Raw genomic sequence first — 18,045 nt, forward strand, 5'->3', positions numbered from 1 at the left:
TCAGTTGGTAAAGAATCCGCCCACATTGCAGGAGACCCTGGTTTGATCCCTTCCTTGGAGAAGGGAAAGGCTACCCACTCCAGTATTCTGGTCTGGAGAATTCCATGGACTGTAGAAGTCCATGGGGTCACAAAAAGTCAGACACCAGTCAGCGACTTTCACTTCACCACTGTTTTTTAACCTTCTCCCATGTAGGTCATTCCAGAGTATTTGAGTTCCCTGAGAGGATCACGTTTCACTGAGTTCAATTAATTTTACCAGGAGGAATTCCCTGGCAGTCCAGTAGTTGGGACTCCTGCTTTCACTGCCGTGGCCAGTGTTCAATCCCTGGTTGGGGAGCTAAGATCCTGCAAGCTTCTCTGTGCCGCCACAGAGAAATCAACTGTGGAGTTGAGGAGGCAAACATAAATGACCTCAGGACTTCCCTGGTGGTCCAGGGGCTGAAACTCCATACTCTCAATGCAGGGGGCCAGGATGCATCCTGGTCAGGGAACTAGATCCCACAGGCCGCAACTGAAGATTCTGTGTGCTAAGACCTGGCACAGCCCAGTAAATGCATTTTTTTTTTAATGGCATCATCATTTATTGTTTTATCTTCTCAGGAGTGCTGTACACGATCTTCATCTTATATGAGGGGGACTGAAGTTCAGAGAGGTGAAGGGACTCAAAGCTAGTAACTGGACACTGGACTGGCTTGTTGTTGGCTTCCTGCTAAGTGGGATACACAGTATATTTCTTGGAGGTTTTGTTCAGCAGTCTCTATACATCTTCCGCCTCTATACTGTTCAAGTAGTTGTACCAAGTGTGACCTGGTTCCTTAAGAATTCTATTTAATGAGCAAAGAGTCGGACACGACTGAGCAACTGAACCGAACTGATGGGCTAGACACTCCGCGAGGTGATTATACTTGGGTTCTCTCCATTTTACATATGATGAAATTGTTTCGGGAGATAAAGAAAGTTCTTAAAGATTGGCGAGCTCGTGAGAGGCAGAGCCACGGCTGGATTCCAGGTCTCTGACTCCAACGCCAGAAGGAGCTTTCCCCTCTTGACCAGTGTTTCCCTTTGTCAGCCCCGGGGCTAGAGGGCCACAAGGCTGACTGAACGTATATCAGCTGTTCACAGCGCCCTGGGGCCTGGCACTTCCACGAGACAGCTGTGGCGGTTCCGACCTCTCTGTCCACCCTGCCAAGAAGGCAGGACGGGCGGCCTGGAGGGAAAAAGCCCTCACACTCAAGCTTCGCGACGACACACGCGGCCCCCTGGAAGCCACTCAGTGAGCGCCACCCCTTCCCTCGGGCGGGGCAGACACCGAGGCCCTCCGAAGTCCTGACCCAAGCGGCAGCTCTGGCGTGCGGGCTTGGACCGCGCGCCTCAGGGAGCAGAAACCGCTAGCGGTCCGGGGGAGAGAGCAACGCGGGGAAGCCCAGGTGGCGGCTTCCCTCACGCCCGCACCCCTCACCCGGCACCCCGCGGACGCAGTCGGCGGCGGCCGGCAGCGCCCCTCAGCGGCCGGCCGCGCCCTTCCCGCCTCCGGAAGTGACGCGCAGCTGCTTCGGCGTCCGGGAGGGGCCCCCGACGCAGCCGTGGGGGGCTCGAGAGAGGCGGCGGCCGCGGAGCGACTGGCAGGCTCAGCCGCGGCGAGGAACGCCCAGAGCGCGCGCGCCCGGCGGGTAGCGGCCCTGACGACCCGCGCCGCCGCCGCGTGCGGGGGCGGGGAGGGCGGGGCGCGACGAGCCGCGGCGGCGGCGGCGGCGGGAGATGCGGGCGGCTGCGGGCACCCGGCGGGCTCGGCTCGGCCGCCGGCGCCTTCTCCGGCTCCGCCGCGAGGGTCGCAGCGGCTGCCGCGCCGTCCTCGAGTTCCCGGCGTGAGGAGAGGAGCGTCTTGTTGGAGGCGGAGACCCGGAGGGAGCCCCGCGCGTGGCCTCGGTGAGCGTCCGCGTCTGGGTCCCGCGGTCGCCGCCCCCGCCGGCGGGGCGCCGGGGCGGGGGGCTGGCCGCACCTCAGGAAGCGGGCGCGGGGCCGCGGCGCGCTCCCGAGGGGCCCGGCCCGGCCCGCTGGCGGGCCGGTGGGCGCGGGACAGACCCGCCTTGCTCCCTTCGCCCCTTATTTGGTCCCGCGAGGCCCCTGGGGCCAAAGGTGGCAGTGTTTTTTTATTCTTTTCTTTTTTCGCCGGGGGGGCGGAGGGGAGGGCCCGAGGGGAGCGTCTCTGGCTTTCTGTGGTGACAGGAAGTTGGAAAGTGAAAGCGCAGCGAGTCAGTGCTCACCCGGGCCCGGACTTTGATCTCCCCGGGGGCACGCGGTCTTCCGCGTTTCTTCCTCTCCCCACGCTCATAACTCATCCGGCGTCGACTTTCAGTTCTTTTTCTACTTCTTTCCAGCCAATCCTCTCCCCTCGTTACTTTCCGGTTAGTACACAGCTGCCGCGAGGCTTCTTTCTTGGGAAAACCAGTTGGAAACATCTTTTGGGGGCTGAATGTTAACTGACCTGGGCAGGCAACAGGGGACCTTGTTGACCGAGGTAGTCACGAGATACAAGGTTGGCTCCCACCCCCCGCCCCCCAGGCTATTGGTATTTGAAGTTTAGGGCTTTTAAAGAAAAAGACTTCAGAGTTTCATCCCTCATCAGAACGGTTCACCCATCTCTTTGGTTGGTGTATAAGATCCTTCTTCCTCTCCTTTTGCCTTCTTCCACTCACCGTCCCACTGCGTGGAAAACTTGGTACTTCAGTATTTAAGACTGTCAGTGGTATTTTCTTTAAAACCTATTGTGATTCAGTTTTCCCCGTCAGTAACTCTCCCCACTTTGATTTTATTTAAACGTTAAAACTGCCTAAGTGGAATCCATTTAGGGAAATGTTTTAAAGTTTTTATTGTAATAGTACACTTTTAGTATTCTGTTGGTATAGAGTACTGAATAGTTAGATTTTTGACAGATACAAAGATTTTAACTCAAACTTCGCCTTAATGCCTTTTATAATTTGTTTCTGTTTTACTTAAGTAGCACTCTGAATTTGGAGACATTTATTTTTTGGGTCTTAGCTACTGTTTTTGAAAAATAGTTGGGCCATGGGTCACCACAGCAACTGGGCTGTGTGTATGATAAACATGTTTAGGGTGGAAAAGGTTTCGTTTAGTAGAGACTTCCTTTCCCTAATGAGTTACTTCCAATATGCTCCTTCTTTCCTTTTAGCACAGGGATTAATCTACTGTCTTTTAAGTATGAGTTAGTTAGTGTTAGTCGCTCAGTCCTGTCAGACTCTTTGCATGGACTGTGGCCCACCAAGCTCCTCTGCCCATGAAATTCTCCAGGCAAGAACACTGGAGTGGGTTGCCATTTCCTTCTCCATTTTAAGGGTTAGAATCAATTATGTTTTCCATATATAACCCCTCAAAAATCAGATTCCTTCATTTGGATCAGTTAAGTATTTCTCTTCCTCATTATACTACTTCTAAAAAACTCTTTAAAACTGAAATTTTGGGGAAAACTGTAGTTGTGAAAACATTGAGGTTTTCATGAAAAGGTTTTCAAGAAAAAGGATTTGGGTTTCTTTTGATAAGAATAAGAATAAATGTATTAAATATTTGTGTCTCTTTATTTCACCTTTGTAATTTTAAGTAACTTCTGACTGTTTTTACTTTAATCCCCTTTCACAGCTGAAGAAATCGTTGAATTTCATATCAATGGCACACTTTTAGGAACTCAAATGAAGAGGTTCAGCTTATGTGCCCAGTGGTTCACCGCCTTTTCAATCAAAGAATAAACATATCAAAGTTGAATGAGTAAAATATTCCTTTAAAGTACCTGCTGAGGATGTCCATTTTACGTCTTCGTTAGTTTTTCCCAATAGAAGAAAAATTTTTTCCAGTACTTCAGTCCAAAACCACAGTGCCCATTTTCTTTCACAATAATTTTCTATCCTAGACATACTGTCAAGTACTACAGAAGCTTCAGCGTTTTCCACACAGTTAGGTTCTGCCGTGCAGTATCCAACAGCTCCACCAGGATTTGGCTCAGTCCACAGTTGAGTTCAGTTCAGTCGCTCAGTCGTGTCTAACTCTTTGCAACCCCATGGACTGCAGCATGCCAGGCTTCCCTGTCCATCACCAACTCCCGAACTTACTCAAGCTCAATCCACACTCTCCCCTAATAACCGAAGGGAGAGGTGGAAATTAAACCCGCACCACCTTGGGAACACTTCCCATTTGCTCAGGATGACTCTTGTGTGATTGTTGCGGAAATATTCACTGTTATTTCTGTCGTTTTGTACGTATTGCTTAGCCATTATAAACCTGTAGGGCTCAAGCATTATCTGCAAGATAGGCATAAAACTCTAGGATTTGGTTTGGGGAATTTTTCCAAAAACAAAGGAAATTATAGGCACCAAACCTGTAATAGTCTTGATATTCCAGTTCTCTGCTTGTCTGTCCTTTCCCTCCTCCCCTCCTCCTAGCTTCGGCATCGTCACCATCATCGTCTCTCTCACACATACACTGCTGTAAGCATTCTTAACATGAAGATGGTGTCTGGAAATGTAAAGACTTGGGTTCTTTGGTTAAGCTGAAATTTACTAGGGAATAGTTGTAACAGATTTAGACTAACAAATTGTTTAAGTGGGAAATATATATAGTTTAAAAGTAACTTACCATGACAGTCACCATTAGAAGAAAAGCCTCTCTGGTAAATTAAGAGAAATGACAGGGGACCCCTCCCCCCCAACTATACTTGATGGATATAGTATAAAACCACTGTTTTAATCCAGCTTAAGTGAGGCTCTAGAAAGCTGTTTTCTAGTGAACATGGTTATTTAGCATTAAAGTAGCACTTCATATTTGTACATTATTGTCAGTTATTATCTAACAATGTAATACAATGTAATACTTCTTTATAATCCTAGGTAATGTGAATGCTCTTATCCATCTAGGAAAGTGGTTTCCCTTGGGGACAGAGTACATGACTGTGATGAAAGAGACTTGGATTCATGGCCTCAGTTTCTCTGTTAACTCCCTAACTTTGGGAGGCATCTCCCTTTTTGTATTCTTAATTATTTTCTCATCTCTACTTTTGGACGACAGTATCTCTGTATAACCAGCTTCAAATTTATGACAATAATAGGAGGACATTTTGAATGTCTCAGAAAAATTACTGAGATATCTTACGATATAGTTGCTCATCTCTGGCCTTTTTGAAAGCAGACATTGTTGACTTAAGGATCCCATCCTTTGTGAGTTGTGCATTGTTAGTGTTAGGTTTCTCAGGCCTAACTTTCGTGTTGTTTGGAGTGTTTGTTTTTAACGTTTTTATTGAGATATATTTCACATAGAGTAAAATTCGCTTGAAGTGTACAGTTCAGTGGTTTTAGTATATTCCCAGAGTTGTATTGCCACTACCACAATCTAAATTTAGAATGTTTTCATCACCCCATTAACAGTCACTCCCCTTTTCTTTTCCACACCCATCCCCCATTCCCAGCCCTAAGCAACCACCAGTCTGCTTTTTTTTTGCCTATGCAGATTAATGGCTGGTTTCTCTCCCTTAGCCTAATGTTTTCAAGGTTCATCCATTGAACTAGCCCATATCAGTACTTCATTCATTTTTCTGGCTAATATTCCGCTATGGGGTTATATGGAGGCTTTCCTGATAGCTCAGTTGGTAAAGAATTCGCCTGCAATGCAGGAGACCCTGGTTCAACTCCTGGGTTGGGAAGATGTGCTGGAGAAGGGACAGGCTACCCAGTGCAGTATTCTTGGGCTTCTCTTGTGGCTCAGCTGGTAAAGAATCTGCCTGCAATGTGGGAGACCTGGGTTCGATCCCTGGGTTGGGAAGATCCCCTGGAGAAGGGAAAGGCTATGTTTTGCTTGTCTGCTCATCAGTTGATGGACATCTGGGTAGTTTATACTTTTTTGGATATTATGAATACCACTCTGAACGTTCCTGCATATAAATGTCTGTGTGGACATATATTTTCATTTCTCTGGGACATACACCTAGGAGTGTAATTACTGGGTCATATGCTAACTCTGGGGAACTGCTGCAACTGTTCTCCAAAGTGGCTGTACCAGTTTACATTCCCATTGGCAATGTATGAGGGTTTCACTTTTCTCCACGTTTTAGCCAATACTTATCATCTGTCTTTTCTGTTTGGCTGCACTGGGTCTTCCTTGCTGTGTCTTCCTTGCTGGGTCTTCTCTCTAGCTGTGGTGTGTGGGCTTCTCATTGCGGTGGCTTCTCTTGTTGTGGGGCATGGGCTCAGTGTTGTGGTGCACAGCTAGTTACTCTGAGGCATGTGGAGTCTTCGGGGATCGAACCCACGTCCCCTGCATTGGCAGGCAGATTCCTAGCCACCGGGGAGGTCCATCACCTACCTGCCTTTTTGATCATAGCCATCCTAGTAGGTGTGAAGCAGTATCTTGTGTGGTTTTGATCTTTATTCCCCTAATGACTAGTCACATCTTTTCATGTGCTTAGTGGCTACCTGTATTACTTTTTGGAGAAATGTCTTTTCAAATCCTTTGCTTATTTTCAATTTTTTTAAATTGTAAGAACTCTTTATATTTTTTTGATGAAGGAGCCTTATTATTTGAAAATGCTTTCTTTCATTCCAAGGATTGTCTTCTCATTTGATGGTATTGTTTACAGCACAAAAGTTTTAATTTTTGCTGTTGTCCAATTTATCTGTTTTTATAGTATTTTAACAGAATTGATTTGACTTAGTTTCTGTTCTGATCCAGTGAGATCTAATTCACAGACTGAAAACAGGAATGTTTTGTGTATGTGTGTGTATGTGTAAAGTTCCCTGATAGACGTTTTAGGATGTGCTTATGTATATTTGGCCAGAGTTTCCACCCTAAGATTTCTTTCTTAGAAACAAGATGTTTTAAAGTTTTTGTGAGGAAAATAACTTTGAGAGAACATTTCCCTGCCGCTCCATTGCCTAAACCAGTGGTTATTAACTGAGATGATACTGTCCCTCAGAATGTTTGGCAATGTGTGTAGACATTTTAATTGCCAAATTGGGCAGGAGATGTTAGTGGCATCTGGTTGGTAGAGGCCAGGGATGTTAAACTGCAATGCCAAAACAGCCTCCAAGAACAAAAGAATTATCTGGAGAACAAAAGAATTATCTGGCCCAAAATATCAATAGTGCTGAATTTAAGAAAGACTGGCCTAAACAGGAAGATCTTAAAACTTGAGATATTGAAAGGTTTTTCAGTTCAAATCTTGATAATCAAATAAAGGTTGCTAATCAAATAAAAGGATCTGTGTATAGGTGGACTTCCTGTGGACAGAATGGTGGCAGAACTTGTAAATCAGGGAACATTCTGCTGAGTTTTCAGTGCTGTCAACTTATACGAAAATTACATTTATTATAATGGAAACTATTCCCCCTATCTCTGGGCCACCCTGAGACACACAGAACATCCTGGCATATAAATCAACTGGGCTAGTATAGATAGATGCTGAAATGGCGGTCACCTCAGAGAATATGGAGAAGGAAATGGCACCCCACTCCAGTACTCCTGCCTCGAAAATCCCATGGACAGAGGAGCCTGGTAGGCTACAGTCCAAGGGGTCGCAGAGAGTCGGACACGACTGAGCGACTTCACTTCAGAGAATATGACGATGAGTTGTTTTTTTAATATTTATTTATTTAGCTGCACCAGGTTTGAGTTGTGACGTGCAGATTCTTAGTTGGGGCATGTGTGCCCAAGTTCTCTGACCACAGACCAGCCCAGCCCCCCTGCATTGGGAATATGGAGTCTTAGCCCCGGGGCCCCCAGAAGTCCCGACAGTGAGTTTTTAAGATAAAATTTAGTAACAGTGATACTGCACTGGTTGGCATTCATCAGTCTGCTCCTGTAATTTATGAAATTAGCTTTATCTCATAGCAAGACTTTTCTTAAGCAGTATTGCATGTTTAAGAGTTTGGGTCTGTATTCAGATTGCCTGGGTTTAAATCTCAGCTCCACCATTTACTTGTGTGAGCTTAGACAAGTTACTTAACTCTGTAATGAATCAGTTTTTTCACATATAAAATGAGGCTGCAGTAGTATCTGTCTTAAGGATTCTTGTGGGATGAAATGAACAATTAATAGTCTAATGCATTTAAAGTGCTTAAAACAGTATGTGATACAGTGTTGCCTCTTTCAGCTCATTGCTATGGACAGTGCTATCACCCTGTGGCAGTTCCTCCTTCAGCTCCTAAAGGAGCCTCAGAACGACCACATGATCTGCTGGACCTCTAATAATGGGGAGTTCAAGCTTTTGCAGGCAGAAGAGGTGGCTCGTCTCTGGGGCATTCGAAAGAACAAGCCTAATATGAATTATGACAAACTCAGCCGAGCCCTCAGATACTACTATGTGAAGGTAATACACGTCCACCTCGAAACAAAAATTGTTCCTTCTCTTCTGTTGAGGTTAGACATACTAATGTTGTGGTTTGTTCAGTTATTAAAGTAACTTTTTAATTGAGGTGTAATTGACATATTGCTTTTGAGTGTACAGCATAATGATGCAATATTTGTACGCATTGTGAAATGATCACTGTTTTGGTTTTAACTCAATTTATTTTACAGCTTCAGCAGCTTGGAATTAGAATAAAAGATGTAAATGTTCTAAGTGTATTTCTGCAAATTCATATTCAGTACCGGACTCCTGTGCACATATTTTATTCCTAATTGCAGTTGTCTTTAAATAAAAAATGATTATAGAGTTAGAATAAGGAAAAGGAAATTTGAAATTCTTCAGCATAGATAAATACTCTTGTTTATATCATCAGATCAGATCAGATCAGTCGCTCATTTACTTTAAAAATTATCTCATACTGTTTTTTTAGATGTACTTAATTTTTATTGTTTAGTTTAACTCAGAACACAGTACCTTAAAGAATAACTGTTAATACCTAGATTTGATTTCTTAGTTAAAATTTTTTTGTAATTTCTAATTATTTTGAATACATTCTTGGGCACGGAAGTAAAATAAAATGCTCAAATGAAGAGAATTAGAGTGAGAAGCTGGGATCTTAATTTCTTTCACCTTTGAGTGTTGATATTATCAGCTTTCCTGTGTGGAGAGATGAGGTAAGAAACAGCTCGAGTTTCTGAAGGAAGTAGGAACCTTAGAAGTAATGTTCTAAATTCCTTTTGCTTCCTGAGGATATGAGTGTTTTTGTACCTTTGGAGTTAAGCAATTAAAATCTTTCAGCTTTTATGCAACATATTAGTTCAGTTGTTAATAAGACATTTAAATGTTTTTAACTTGTACTCCATAATGGTCAGAACTGTGTTTGGTATGGCTGGATAAATTTAGGTGATTTTGAAGTTTTCAACTAAACTGCCTATCAAATAGAAAACCCCATTCAGTCAGCTTTCTCATGATCTTTGAGGGGGTGGAGTAAAGTTTTAACAAATGCTTAAGAAAAGTTTAAGAAAGTCTGAGTGCTTATTTTATTTATCTACAGAATATCATTAAAAAAGTGAATGGTCAGAAGTTTGTGTACAAGTTTGTCTCATACCCAGAGATTTTGAACATGGACCCAATGACAGTGGGCAGGGTTGAGGGGGAGTGTGAAGCTTTAAGCCTCAGTGAGCTCAGCAGCAGCAGTTCCAAAGATGTGGAGAATGGCGGGAAAGAGAAGCCACCACAGCCTGGTGCCAAGACCTCGAGCCGCAATGACTACATACACTCCGGCTTATATTCTTCTTTTACTCTCAACTCTTTGAACTCCTCCAATAGGAAGCTTTTCAAATCTATAAAGGTTGAGAATCCGGCTGAGAAATTGGCAGAGAAAAAGTCTCCTCAGGAGCCAACTCCATCTGTTATCAAATTTGTAACAACACCTTCTAAAAAGCCACCAGTTGAATCTCCTGCTGCCTCCATTTCAGCTGGCCCGGGTATTTCTCCATCTTCAGAAGAAACTATCCAAGCGTTGGAGACTTTGGCTTCCCCCAGACTGCCTTCCTTGGAAGCACCAACTTCTGCATCAGGAGTGACTGCCCCTTTTACCACCACACCTCCTGTTTCGTCCGTGTCCCCTCTGCAGGAGCCTCCTAGAACTCCTTCACCACCGCTGAGTTCCAACCCAGACATGGACACGGACATGGAATCAGTGGCTTCTCAGCCAATGCAGCTTCCAGAGAACTTGTCCCTGGAGCCTAAAGACCAGGATTTAGCTTTGCTAGAAAAGGACAAAACAAATAATTCATCGAGGTCCAAGAAGCCCAAAGGGTTAGAGCTGGCACCAACCCTTGTGATCACGGGCAGTGATCCAAGCCCACTGGGAATATTAAGCCCATCTCTCCCTACAGCTTCTCTTACGCCAGCGCTTTTTTCACAGGTAACATTCTCTTTCCTTTTAGTGCCACCATTTATCTTGTTTTTTCTCATCTTTTAAAACAAATCCAGAATTTATAACCTCAGTTCTCATTCTTCTACATAGTAGTTTTGCTTTAGAGAGTTTATATGTGACCCTGTGAAAGTAACCTAATTTTTCCACTTTGTCCTAAAGAAAATAAGTATATTCTATCTCTCTCTCTGGTGGAGGCGGGGGGTGGTCTTATAAAACAACAGTGACAATCTCACGTTAGAAAATAACAGATCCTGCGGACCTTAATAAACATGGTGTGATGTTGAATAACAAGTTTTACAGTTAGCTAACATTAGCTATTTCTTAACTTTTTCGTCTCATAGAACATTTAAACACATACCTACTCATTGTTAAGGGGAAAGCATAGTTGTGACTCAGTTACCCATTATTTTTCCATACTTGAATTCAGATTGGTTTTATTTTTCTATTTGACAAAGATTGTACGAGAAACAGTTTAGAAAATACTTTGACCTTTTTCTTTTCTGGGTTGTAAAAGTAATTTCCGACTGTTTCCTGAGGATAAGATTTCAGACTTGGAGATATTTGGAATGGAGAATAGGACAATATTTGGGTTCAGGGCTAATTGTGTATTATTACAAGGATAAAACATAATCCTGATAAGCCATTTAGTTATATTTTTGGCTTGTATATTGCAGACACCCATCTTACTGACTCCAAGCCCCTTGCTCTCCAGTATCCACTTTTGGAGTACTCTCAGCCCTGTTGCTCCCCTGAGTCCAGCCAGACTACAAGGTGCTAACACACTTTTTCAGGTAAGTTACACAGAAGCTTGTCTTTTGTAACTGGGGTATGGTAAATGAACAGAGAGGCAAAAAGGCAAAACTTCTATTTAAAAAGTGTTCCTTAGATTTACTTTTGAATTTCTAAGTGTTAGTTTTCTGGCCCACACATAACTCAGATAAATATTCACAGCAGAGTTTCCTTTTCATTGTTTACTATTCCATACATTTGAATTAGACTAAGAATTGTTCAATACTGTAGTAGATTTTGAGCTCATCCAGTTTTTTAAATCATTTTAAATGCTGGACATCCTCTTTTCTAAAAAAGTATGTGTGTGTGTGTGTGTATGTATATATATTTGGGGGCATTCTCTGCACATAGATTTCCCCTTTTAACCGAGGATTTTTTTTTTTAATAGAAAAAACTCTTGAGAATAGTATTATCAAATACTCCCATTTTCCTGTCACTCAGAACTGATACTCATCAGCATTTTAAATATGCATGTATATATTTTAAAAATGAATATTGCATTACCTCTTAACGAAAATCTTATTAAGAAAGATCTCATAGCTGTAAACCATTATTTTGCCTAAACTATCTAGACTTTATAACTTGGTCAGCTTTCTTATATTGATTCATTCACTTATTCCAGGGTGACTCCCTGGGAGATTTTCTTAGATTTTGTAATTTAAATTTTCATTTGTTCTTTTGAAAATGAAATGGTAAGGGGTGGGGAAAGAAGAAAAATTGTTTAAATCTTTCTACTAATGCAGTTACTTTTGCAGAAGCTTCTAAATTGCTGAATAGAAAGAGTATGGAAAATTTTCCATATTTTCCTTTTACATTTTTGTTTGCCTCTCACAAAGAGATAATTGATTTATATAGAGAAAGCCATAGTGCTCATGTAGCTTCAACCTGGAATCTCCATACAAATTTGGTCTCAGAATACATGATGGGGAGTGCTTTTTTAGGATGAGCACACTGCAGCTGTTTGTAGCAGGTATGAGATGGGCATCTCCTCCTGGACCTCTTTTTGACAGTCTGTGATTTGCTATATGACTGAATTATAGTCTACAGTGTGCCTGCTATCATTTACTGAACTTTCATTCGAAGTCAGGTGTGAACCTGTGTACTTTAGCATCTAAGGAAAAGTATAGATTTGTTCTTTACATTCCATCAAGGTAGGCTGGAGAGTGTTAATATGTAAGACAAACATTTTTTTTACAGTTTTTGTGACATCATATTGTTCCATGATAAACAGTCAGTGCCTTTGTCCTGTGAGCCACTGCAGGTGCTGCTGTGTTCTGCCTTAGGGAATGTAACAGGGACAGAAAGTGAAGTTTAGGATTGCATAATAGGATGATAATGTGTTTTATTTTCTTTCTCAGTTTCCTTCTGTGCTGAACAGTCATGGGCCGTTCACTCTGTCTGGCCTGGATGGACCTTCTACCCCTGGCCCATTTTCCCCAGATCTACAGAAAACATAACCTATGCACTTGTGGAAGGAGAGAATCAAGGCATAAGGAAAGAGAAAGACATTCAACACGATTACATTTAAAGTGAGGGATTGATACTTCACAATGCTGATAATAGACTGTTATGATTTCTGCCGTTCCCCATTAAAATGCTTTTTAGGATTCCCTTTGAATAGGACTCAAGGTAGACTGTATATAAAAATGCCTTAATTGGAGTCCAAACTCTACCTTCTTCTTTCTTTCTTTTTAAAAGATATTTTGAACCTTGTGTTAAGGAAATTTTTAATGGGGTTTAGCAGCAAGCTATGCTTTGCAAGAGAATTAAGAACAAAGTTATTCCTCTTGCCTTATTGGGACCCTTTGGCAGTTGTGCTTTGAGCATATTATATAAAGAAATACTAGTTAAATGAAATTAGCCTTATCTTTAGGACTTACATGTGCTCTGTTGAATGCTAAAAGTGAGTTGTGCATAAGCAGTGGAGGAAAAAGAATCATTCCTATTCACACGAAATAAGATTGGAGCAGGACTATTGGGGATATTCTGTTTTGCTGTGAAGTATAATCTATGTAAGCAACTCCACAAACAGTTACCTTATTTACATTTATTCAGGGTGGTTCCCTTAGCCCTATGTATGATCTTGCCTGAATCTGAACAGAGCATGGAGCTAGTTTATTCCCACATAAGATTTTTAAACCTGGGGCTTAAGGCAGTATTTGGAACAAACAGTGAGAATATGGGGCCTCATATCTGGCACAGAAATGTCATCTGCTGGTATGATTCCACACCCATGGAATACTTATGGTAAATGATGGCTTTTAGGGGGATGAACCTGGGATTTGAGAGTCTGAGGCATCTCTAAATCAAGGATTCAATTGAAAAAACTTGAAACATGTAGGCGTTTCCCAGTTAGAAGATACCCATTGTGAAGGACCTTTTTTTCTGTTCGTTTTATCCCATTTCGTACTATTTATTTATCTTTTAAATTTAAAGTTGTTGGAGGTTATGATAGTTTTAATTAGGAAGATGAAATGCAAAGTGAACTCTTTAAATCTGTAGTGAAGTAAAAATACACTTGTTTTTTTTTTTTTTTTAAATTAGGAAGTAGCAAAGCTCATCTGGAAGTGCTCATACATAGGGACTGGATTATTCATATTAGTAGTGAAAAATGTAGGCCTTCATCTCTGCCAGATTTGTGAAATGTTAGCATATAGTCATCACTGCCAGGTACAGACAGATTTGTTGAACCCCTAAGCTGATTTGATGCCAACATCACAGTGGAGTCTTTTGAAAAATTTGGCTTTAAAGTCCAGGATTAGATTATACGCTGCAGCCACCCCTCCGCCATCACCCCTGCCCATTAAACTACTCTTTTAAGCCTAGAAATAGTTCCTATAATTGAACAACTTGAACTAAATGGTATACGAAAGTAGTAAAGGACTTGAGGGCTCAAAGTGACACTGCTATAAACCAGCATCTCCCAGTTGTATATGTTTGCTTGAAATTTGTTTTATACAGGATAGAGAAACTCTGGTATAAGATGCCTGTGCTAGTTCATTAGTAGCAGAAGGATGGTATTCAGGGAGCTGCCTTTATATTTGTAGTGTTGGAGACCTGTTACTGTTTAATTGGTGGTTATCAGCTGAAAAGTTCTGTTCCTGAGATGTGCAATAGTAGTGTTGAAAGGTACTGTTCAATAGTGATGGGGAACAGACATACTGGATTTTTTCTCCCACATTGAATCATGTAGTTTGCATGCTTTTTTGAAATCAGACTGCTCAGCAGCGCTTTGGACTAGTTTTATTAGGTTAATTCACATTTTATACATTAGATAAGTAAATATTGATGGCTTGATTTAACTAGTCTTTAAAATTTTGAAAGCACAAAAAGTATTTTATTTTGAATCAAAGGAGAAAAGCCATCGGTTTGTTTTCACAGATAGTATCTTTGATAACGAACTGTTTCAGTAAAAGGGTGCCTGGGAACCAACAGCACTATTAAAACTCAGTCAAAGCAACTTCCTAGGAACCAGTTTTAGTGAGTCCTCTGCCTGTAAACCTCTCCTGGAAGTCTCTGAGAGGTGTGGGCCTTACGAGGTTGATGATGATCTGCTTTTTCATTGAGATAACTATTTAGGGGAAGCTGGTGTGTGTGTGTGTATGTGTTCATGTTTTTAAGTGAAATAAAACTGCAACCATAGTGAAGTGTATGAGGCAGGCTGTTCTATTTGTAAACTACCTCCTTCCTGGGAAAGTCTGATTTTGAAACATCCACAGAGTTCTTCTTAGCATCAAAAGGTGACATACCACTTCAGATCAGTATTCACTGGAGAGGCTTATATTTGGTAGCTGTAGCTGGTATCCATCACTAGTCACTTTGCCAGGATGAATGCTGGTAGGCAGAAGTAGCCCAGGTTAAAATAGGAGAGCAGGTTTAGTGAACTTTTGCAGCTTCTGCTGTGATTAGCTTAGCTTTTCATTTGCTCTGGCCGGTATCTAAATCAGTTGTGTGCTGGAAGGTGTTTAACTACCAGGCTGTCTGAAGGGGAAAAGGCCTTAAATTGTAGCATTTGCTGAGTCCATTCTGTGGTGTAAGTGACTCCCCTGTGGCTGACTTCAGGCCACCACCTTGGAGCTGAGAAGGGATGCCCACAGGGGGCTCAGGTCCACACACTCAGCCAGTGAACCACTGCATTTATTCTGCCCTTGGGTGGATTGTCACCTAATTTCTAAAATAATTTTTTCCTTTTGGTTTGTCATAGTGCTTTTGTGATGTAATACTCTTCATGGCCATTTTTGTATTCAAACAAAGGTGGAAACTTCCATTGATTTTTGAAAAAATTTATACAGGATGGAAGAATCCAAAAACCCTCAAAAGATCAACCTTAAGCTTCTTAGAGTTAAAAGTTAAAATATAGGTTTAATTTTTCTGTATTTTGGTGGCTAAAATACAGGTAATGTGACTTTTTCTTTAGATTTTGATGGGGAAAATAAGCCCATGAGCCTATATAGTAAAATGGAACTGGATTTTTTTTTTTTTTTTTTTTACACTGGATTTTTTTTTTTTTTTTTTACACTCAAAGAATTCCTTGAAGATTTACATACTCTATTAGAGATCAAAAAAAAAAAGAGGGCTAGACTGACTGTTCAATCTATTTTACACGGCATGATTTCTAGTTTTTTCATCCTGTGTGTCACTTAGGTTTGGAGGGACATGTAGGTCAGAGGCTTGGAACTCTGGAGCCGAAACTGCAGGCTGTTGATGTTACACTGTACTGTCCACTCAGATGACAGTATTTCCTGCTGATCTCAGAACTTGTGTTACGATCCTGAAGTTCTCAAAGTCAGTTCTAATGAATTTAGGCCCATTAGAGCCACTCCTTGGCATTTCAGAGAAACATTCTCTAAGCTTTTTGAACACACACCTTGATCAATAAAAGGCTTTGAACACAATCCCCTATTGCAAATTTGTGTGTATGTTTGTTAGGTTATGTACTGCTAAACACAAAAACAGAAATTAAGGATGATATAAAAATAAATCTTGAGTAGAAATTCTGACGTTCTTCCTGCGTCCAGTAGATTGTGTTGTGCACCCTCTGGGGCACACTCTGCTTTAAAGACCCCTGACTCAGCATATTGTTCCTCAGTCTGATCTTGAAAAAAAAAGTTTTGGTTGTGATATATGGGGAAATCCTTTACATATTTGATCTGATTTTTATGTAAAATCTCTAGAAGAGATTAGGAACTTTTCAGCAGAGCTTGTCATCAGCTTTCTGAAATTTGCTCTTTCTTTTTCATACGTTGGTAAATAACCATTACCAAATGTTTTACAGAGCTTCGTGCTTACTGTTTGTTGACAGTGTGGCTGTCTCTTTTCCTTTTCATATTAGGTGACTTTAAAATTTACTGGCCATTCACAAATTTCTTTTGGCCTTATTATTATTATATTTTACCAACACTTTCAGAATTACTTCAAGTTGCTTTGTTTTAAAATACATAACAACTCCATTTTCTTGCTGCATTACTCAGTTTTTATTATTATTTTGGTAACATTTTGGTGTCTGAAGAAATACTTTCTTGATGAGCCTGTTCTGTGTATCACTTCATTTACTGTATATATATTTTATTTGCCTATGCCAGAAATGTAGAGTTGTGCTGAGGTACCATTCTTAGCTATGTAAACAAGTATGGTGACAAGTGTAGGTCTCTGTGCAGAAGCCTGGAGTTCTGAGTGAAGGACCGCTTTCCAGTAGGAAAGCTAGACTCCTCACAAAGTTGGTGGTCTGTTATCTGAGGGTGTGATAGGCCGGAATTGAGAAGTTAATTGTTCAATTCATAGTAATGAAGTGGAGGCCAGCCATGATTGTTCCAGCCAGGTACTCTGACCAGAGAATCAGTTGGGTGGAAAGTGTTTTGTTAGTTATCTTCCTGGTTTTGGGTCAGCAGAGTGTTTTGTTACTGTATTTAATGCTGCTGGCATTGCCTGAAACAAGGTGCCTGTTATTCTTCTGTGTCAACAGAACTGTGCTTACTGAGGTTGAAGTTTTAATCTTAGAATCTAGAATTCTTGTGGGTGGTGGTGTATTAAGCAAGAAGAGAAGGCGGTTTGATTTCATTTCTCGTACTTGGTGGAACCTGTTAGAAGGAAAGTCATGTTTTTACCTGTAAATGGAGCAGATCTGAAAAGGTGAGTTGTTGATGTAGTATAAATGTTCCATTTGAAGCTGCCGGTTTCTTCAAGCTCCTTTTCTAGAAGAAAAAAAAAAATTGTGATAGATTGACAGCCTGGCAGAAAACAGTGATCTCTAGGGTGCTGTGATCTGCACTTAGCCATTATGAAAATGGAAATGAGAGTGGTTTACCTGAGAGGGGCAAGGGTAGCTCTAAGCTTTCTACAGAAACCAGGAGATTCAGGCAGTTGTTAACGTTTTCAGTGATACCTTTAACAAGAAAATTTATGAGGGATACAATCCAGCATAGAAAGTCTCTTGAACTCTAATCTTTTGAGTATAATACACATCAAGAAGTTTTATGAGGCTTAAATTTTTATTTTAAAATATTTAGTTGGGAAACCAGAGCATTTTTTTCCAAGTCACTCTGATTGGCTGAGTGCATGTGTATGTGTACTGATTATTGACTTGAGTATGTGTTTGTATGTATGTGTGTAAATAAATCTGTGTTTCAGAGGGAACATGGTCATCCTACTCTAGGATGGTTCCTAGGCTATTTTATACTAAAACTTCAGAAAAAAATTGGCTGCACTTTGCAGTTGTCACTTTTTAAAAAATAAATGCCTTGCACATTTCCATTTTTTTAAATGCATAGAATCATAGGCCTTAAAAATTGCTTGTCAACATTTTAGAAATACTGTATAGTGCTACCTGTGATATACTTTAAGCAAAGTCACCATAAACTGTTCTCTTACGTTCATGTATTATTGAGCAAATAAGGATGTTCTTTCTATAA

General features: G+C 41.3%; 1 protein-coding gene across 1 annotated transcript; it reads left to right on the forward strand.

Moving 5' to 3' along the window:
* The first annotated feature begins 1,789 nt into the window (after nucleotides 1-1,789).
* Nucleotides 1,790-17,421, forward strand: ELK4 (ETS transcription factor ELK4). The gene is made up of 5 exons (XM_086345615.1): nucleotides 1,790-1,928; nucleotides 8,152-8,367; nucleotides 9,461-10,336; nucleotides 11,023-11,139; nucleotides 12,496-17,421. Exons 2-5 carry the CDS (start codon nucleotides 8,161-8,163, stop codon nucleotides 12,592-12,594), a joined length of 1,299 nt encoding a protein of 432 aa, XP_086201741.1. The 5' UTR covers nucleotides 1,790-1,928; nucleotides 8,152-8,160; the 3' UTR covers nucleotides 12,595-17,421.
* Nucleotides 17,422-18,045: the final 624 nt, after the last annotated feature.

Source organism: Bos grunniens, chromosome 16 (genome assembly GCF_055505025.1).
Source record: "Bos grunniens cultivar Pamir isolate PY7600 chromosome 16, Bosgru_T2T1.0, whole genome shotgun sequence".
Lineage (NCBI taxonomy): Eukaryota > Metazoa > Chordata > Mammalia > Artiodactyla > Bovidae > Bos > Bos grunniens.

Bases quoted from the DNA above. Each gene is read 5' to 3' on its own strand.
- ELK4 (XM_086345615.1), top strand. From the start codon at position 8,161: ATGGACAGTGCTATCACCCTGTGGCAGTTCCTCCTTCAGCTCCTAAAG. The intron at 8,368-9,460 runs GTAATACACGTC...ATTTATCTACAG, and splicing joins TCAGATACTACTATGTGAAG to AATATCATTAAAAAAGTGAA. The intron at 11,140-12,495 runs GTAAGTTACACA...TTTCTTTCTCAG, and splicing joins GTGCTAACACACTTTTTCAG to TTTCCTTCTGTGCTGAACAG.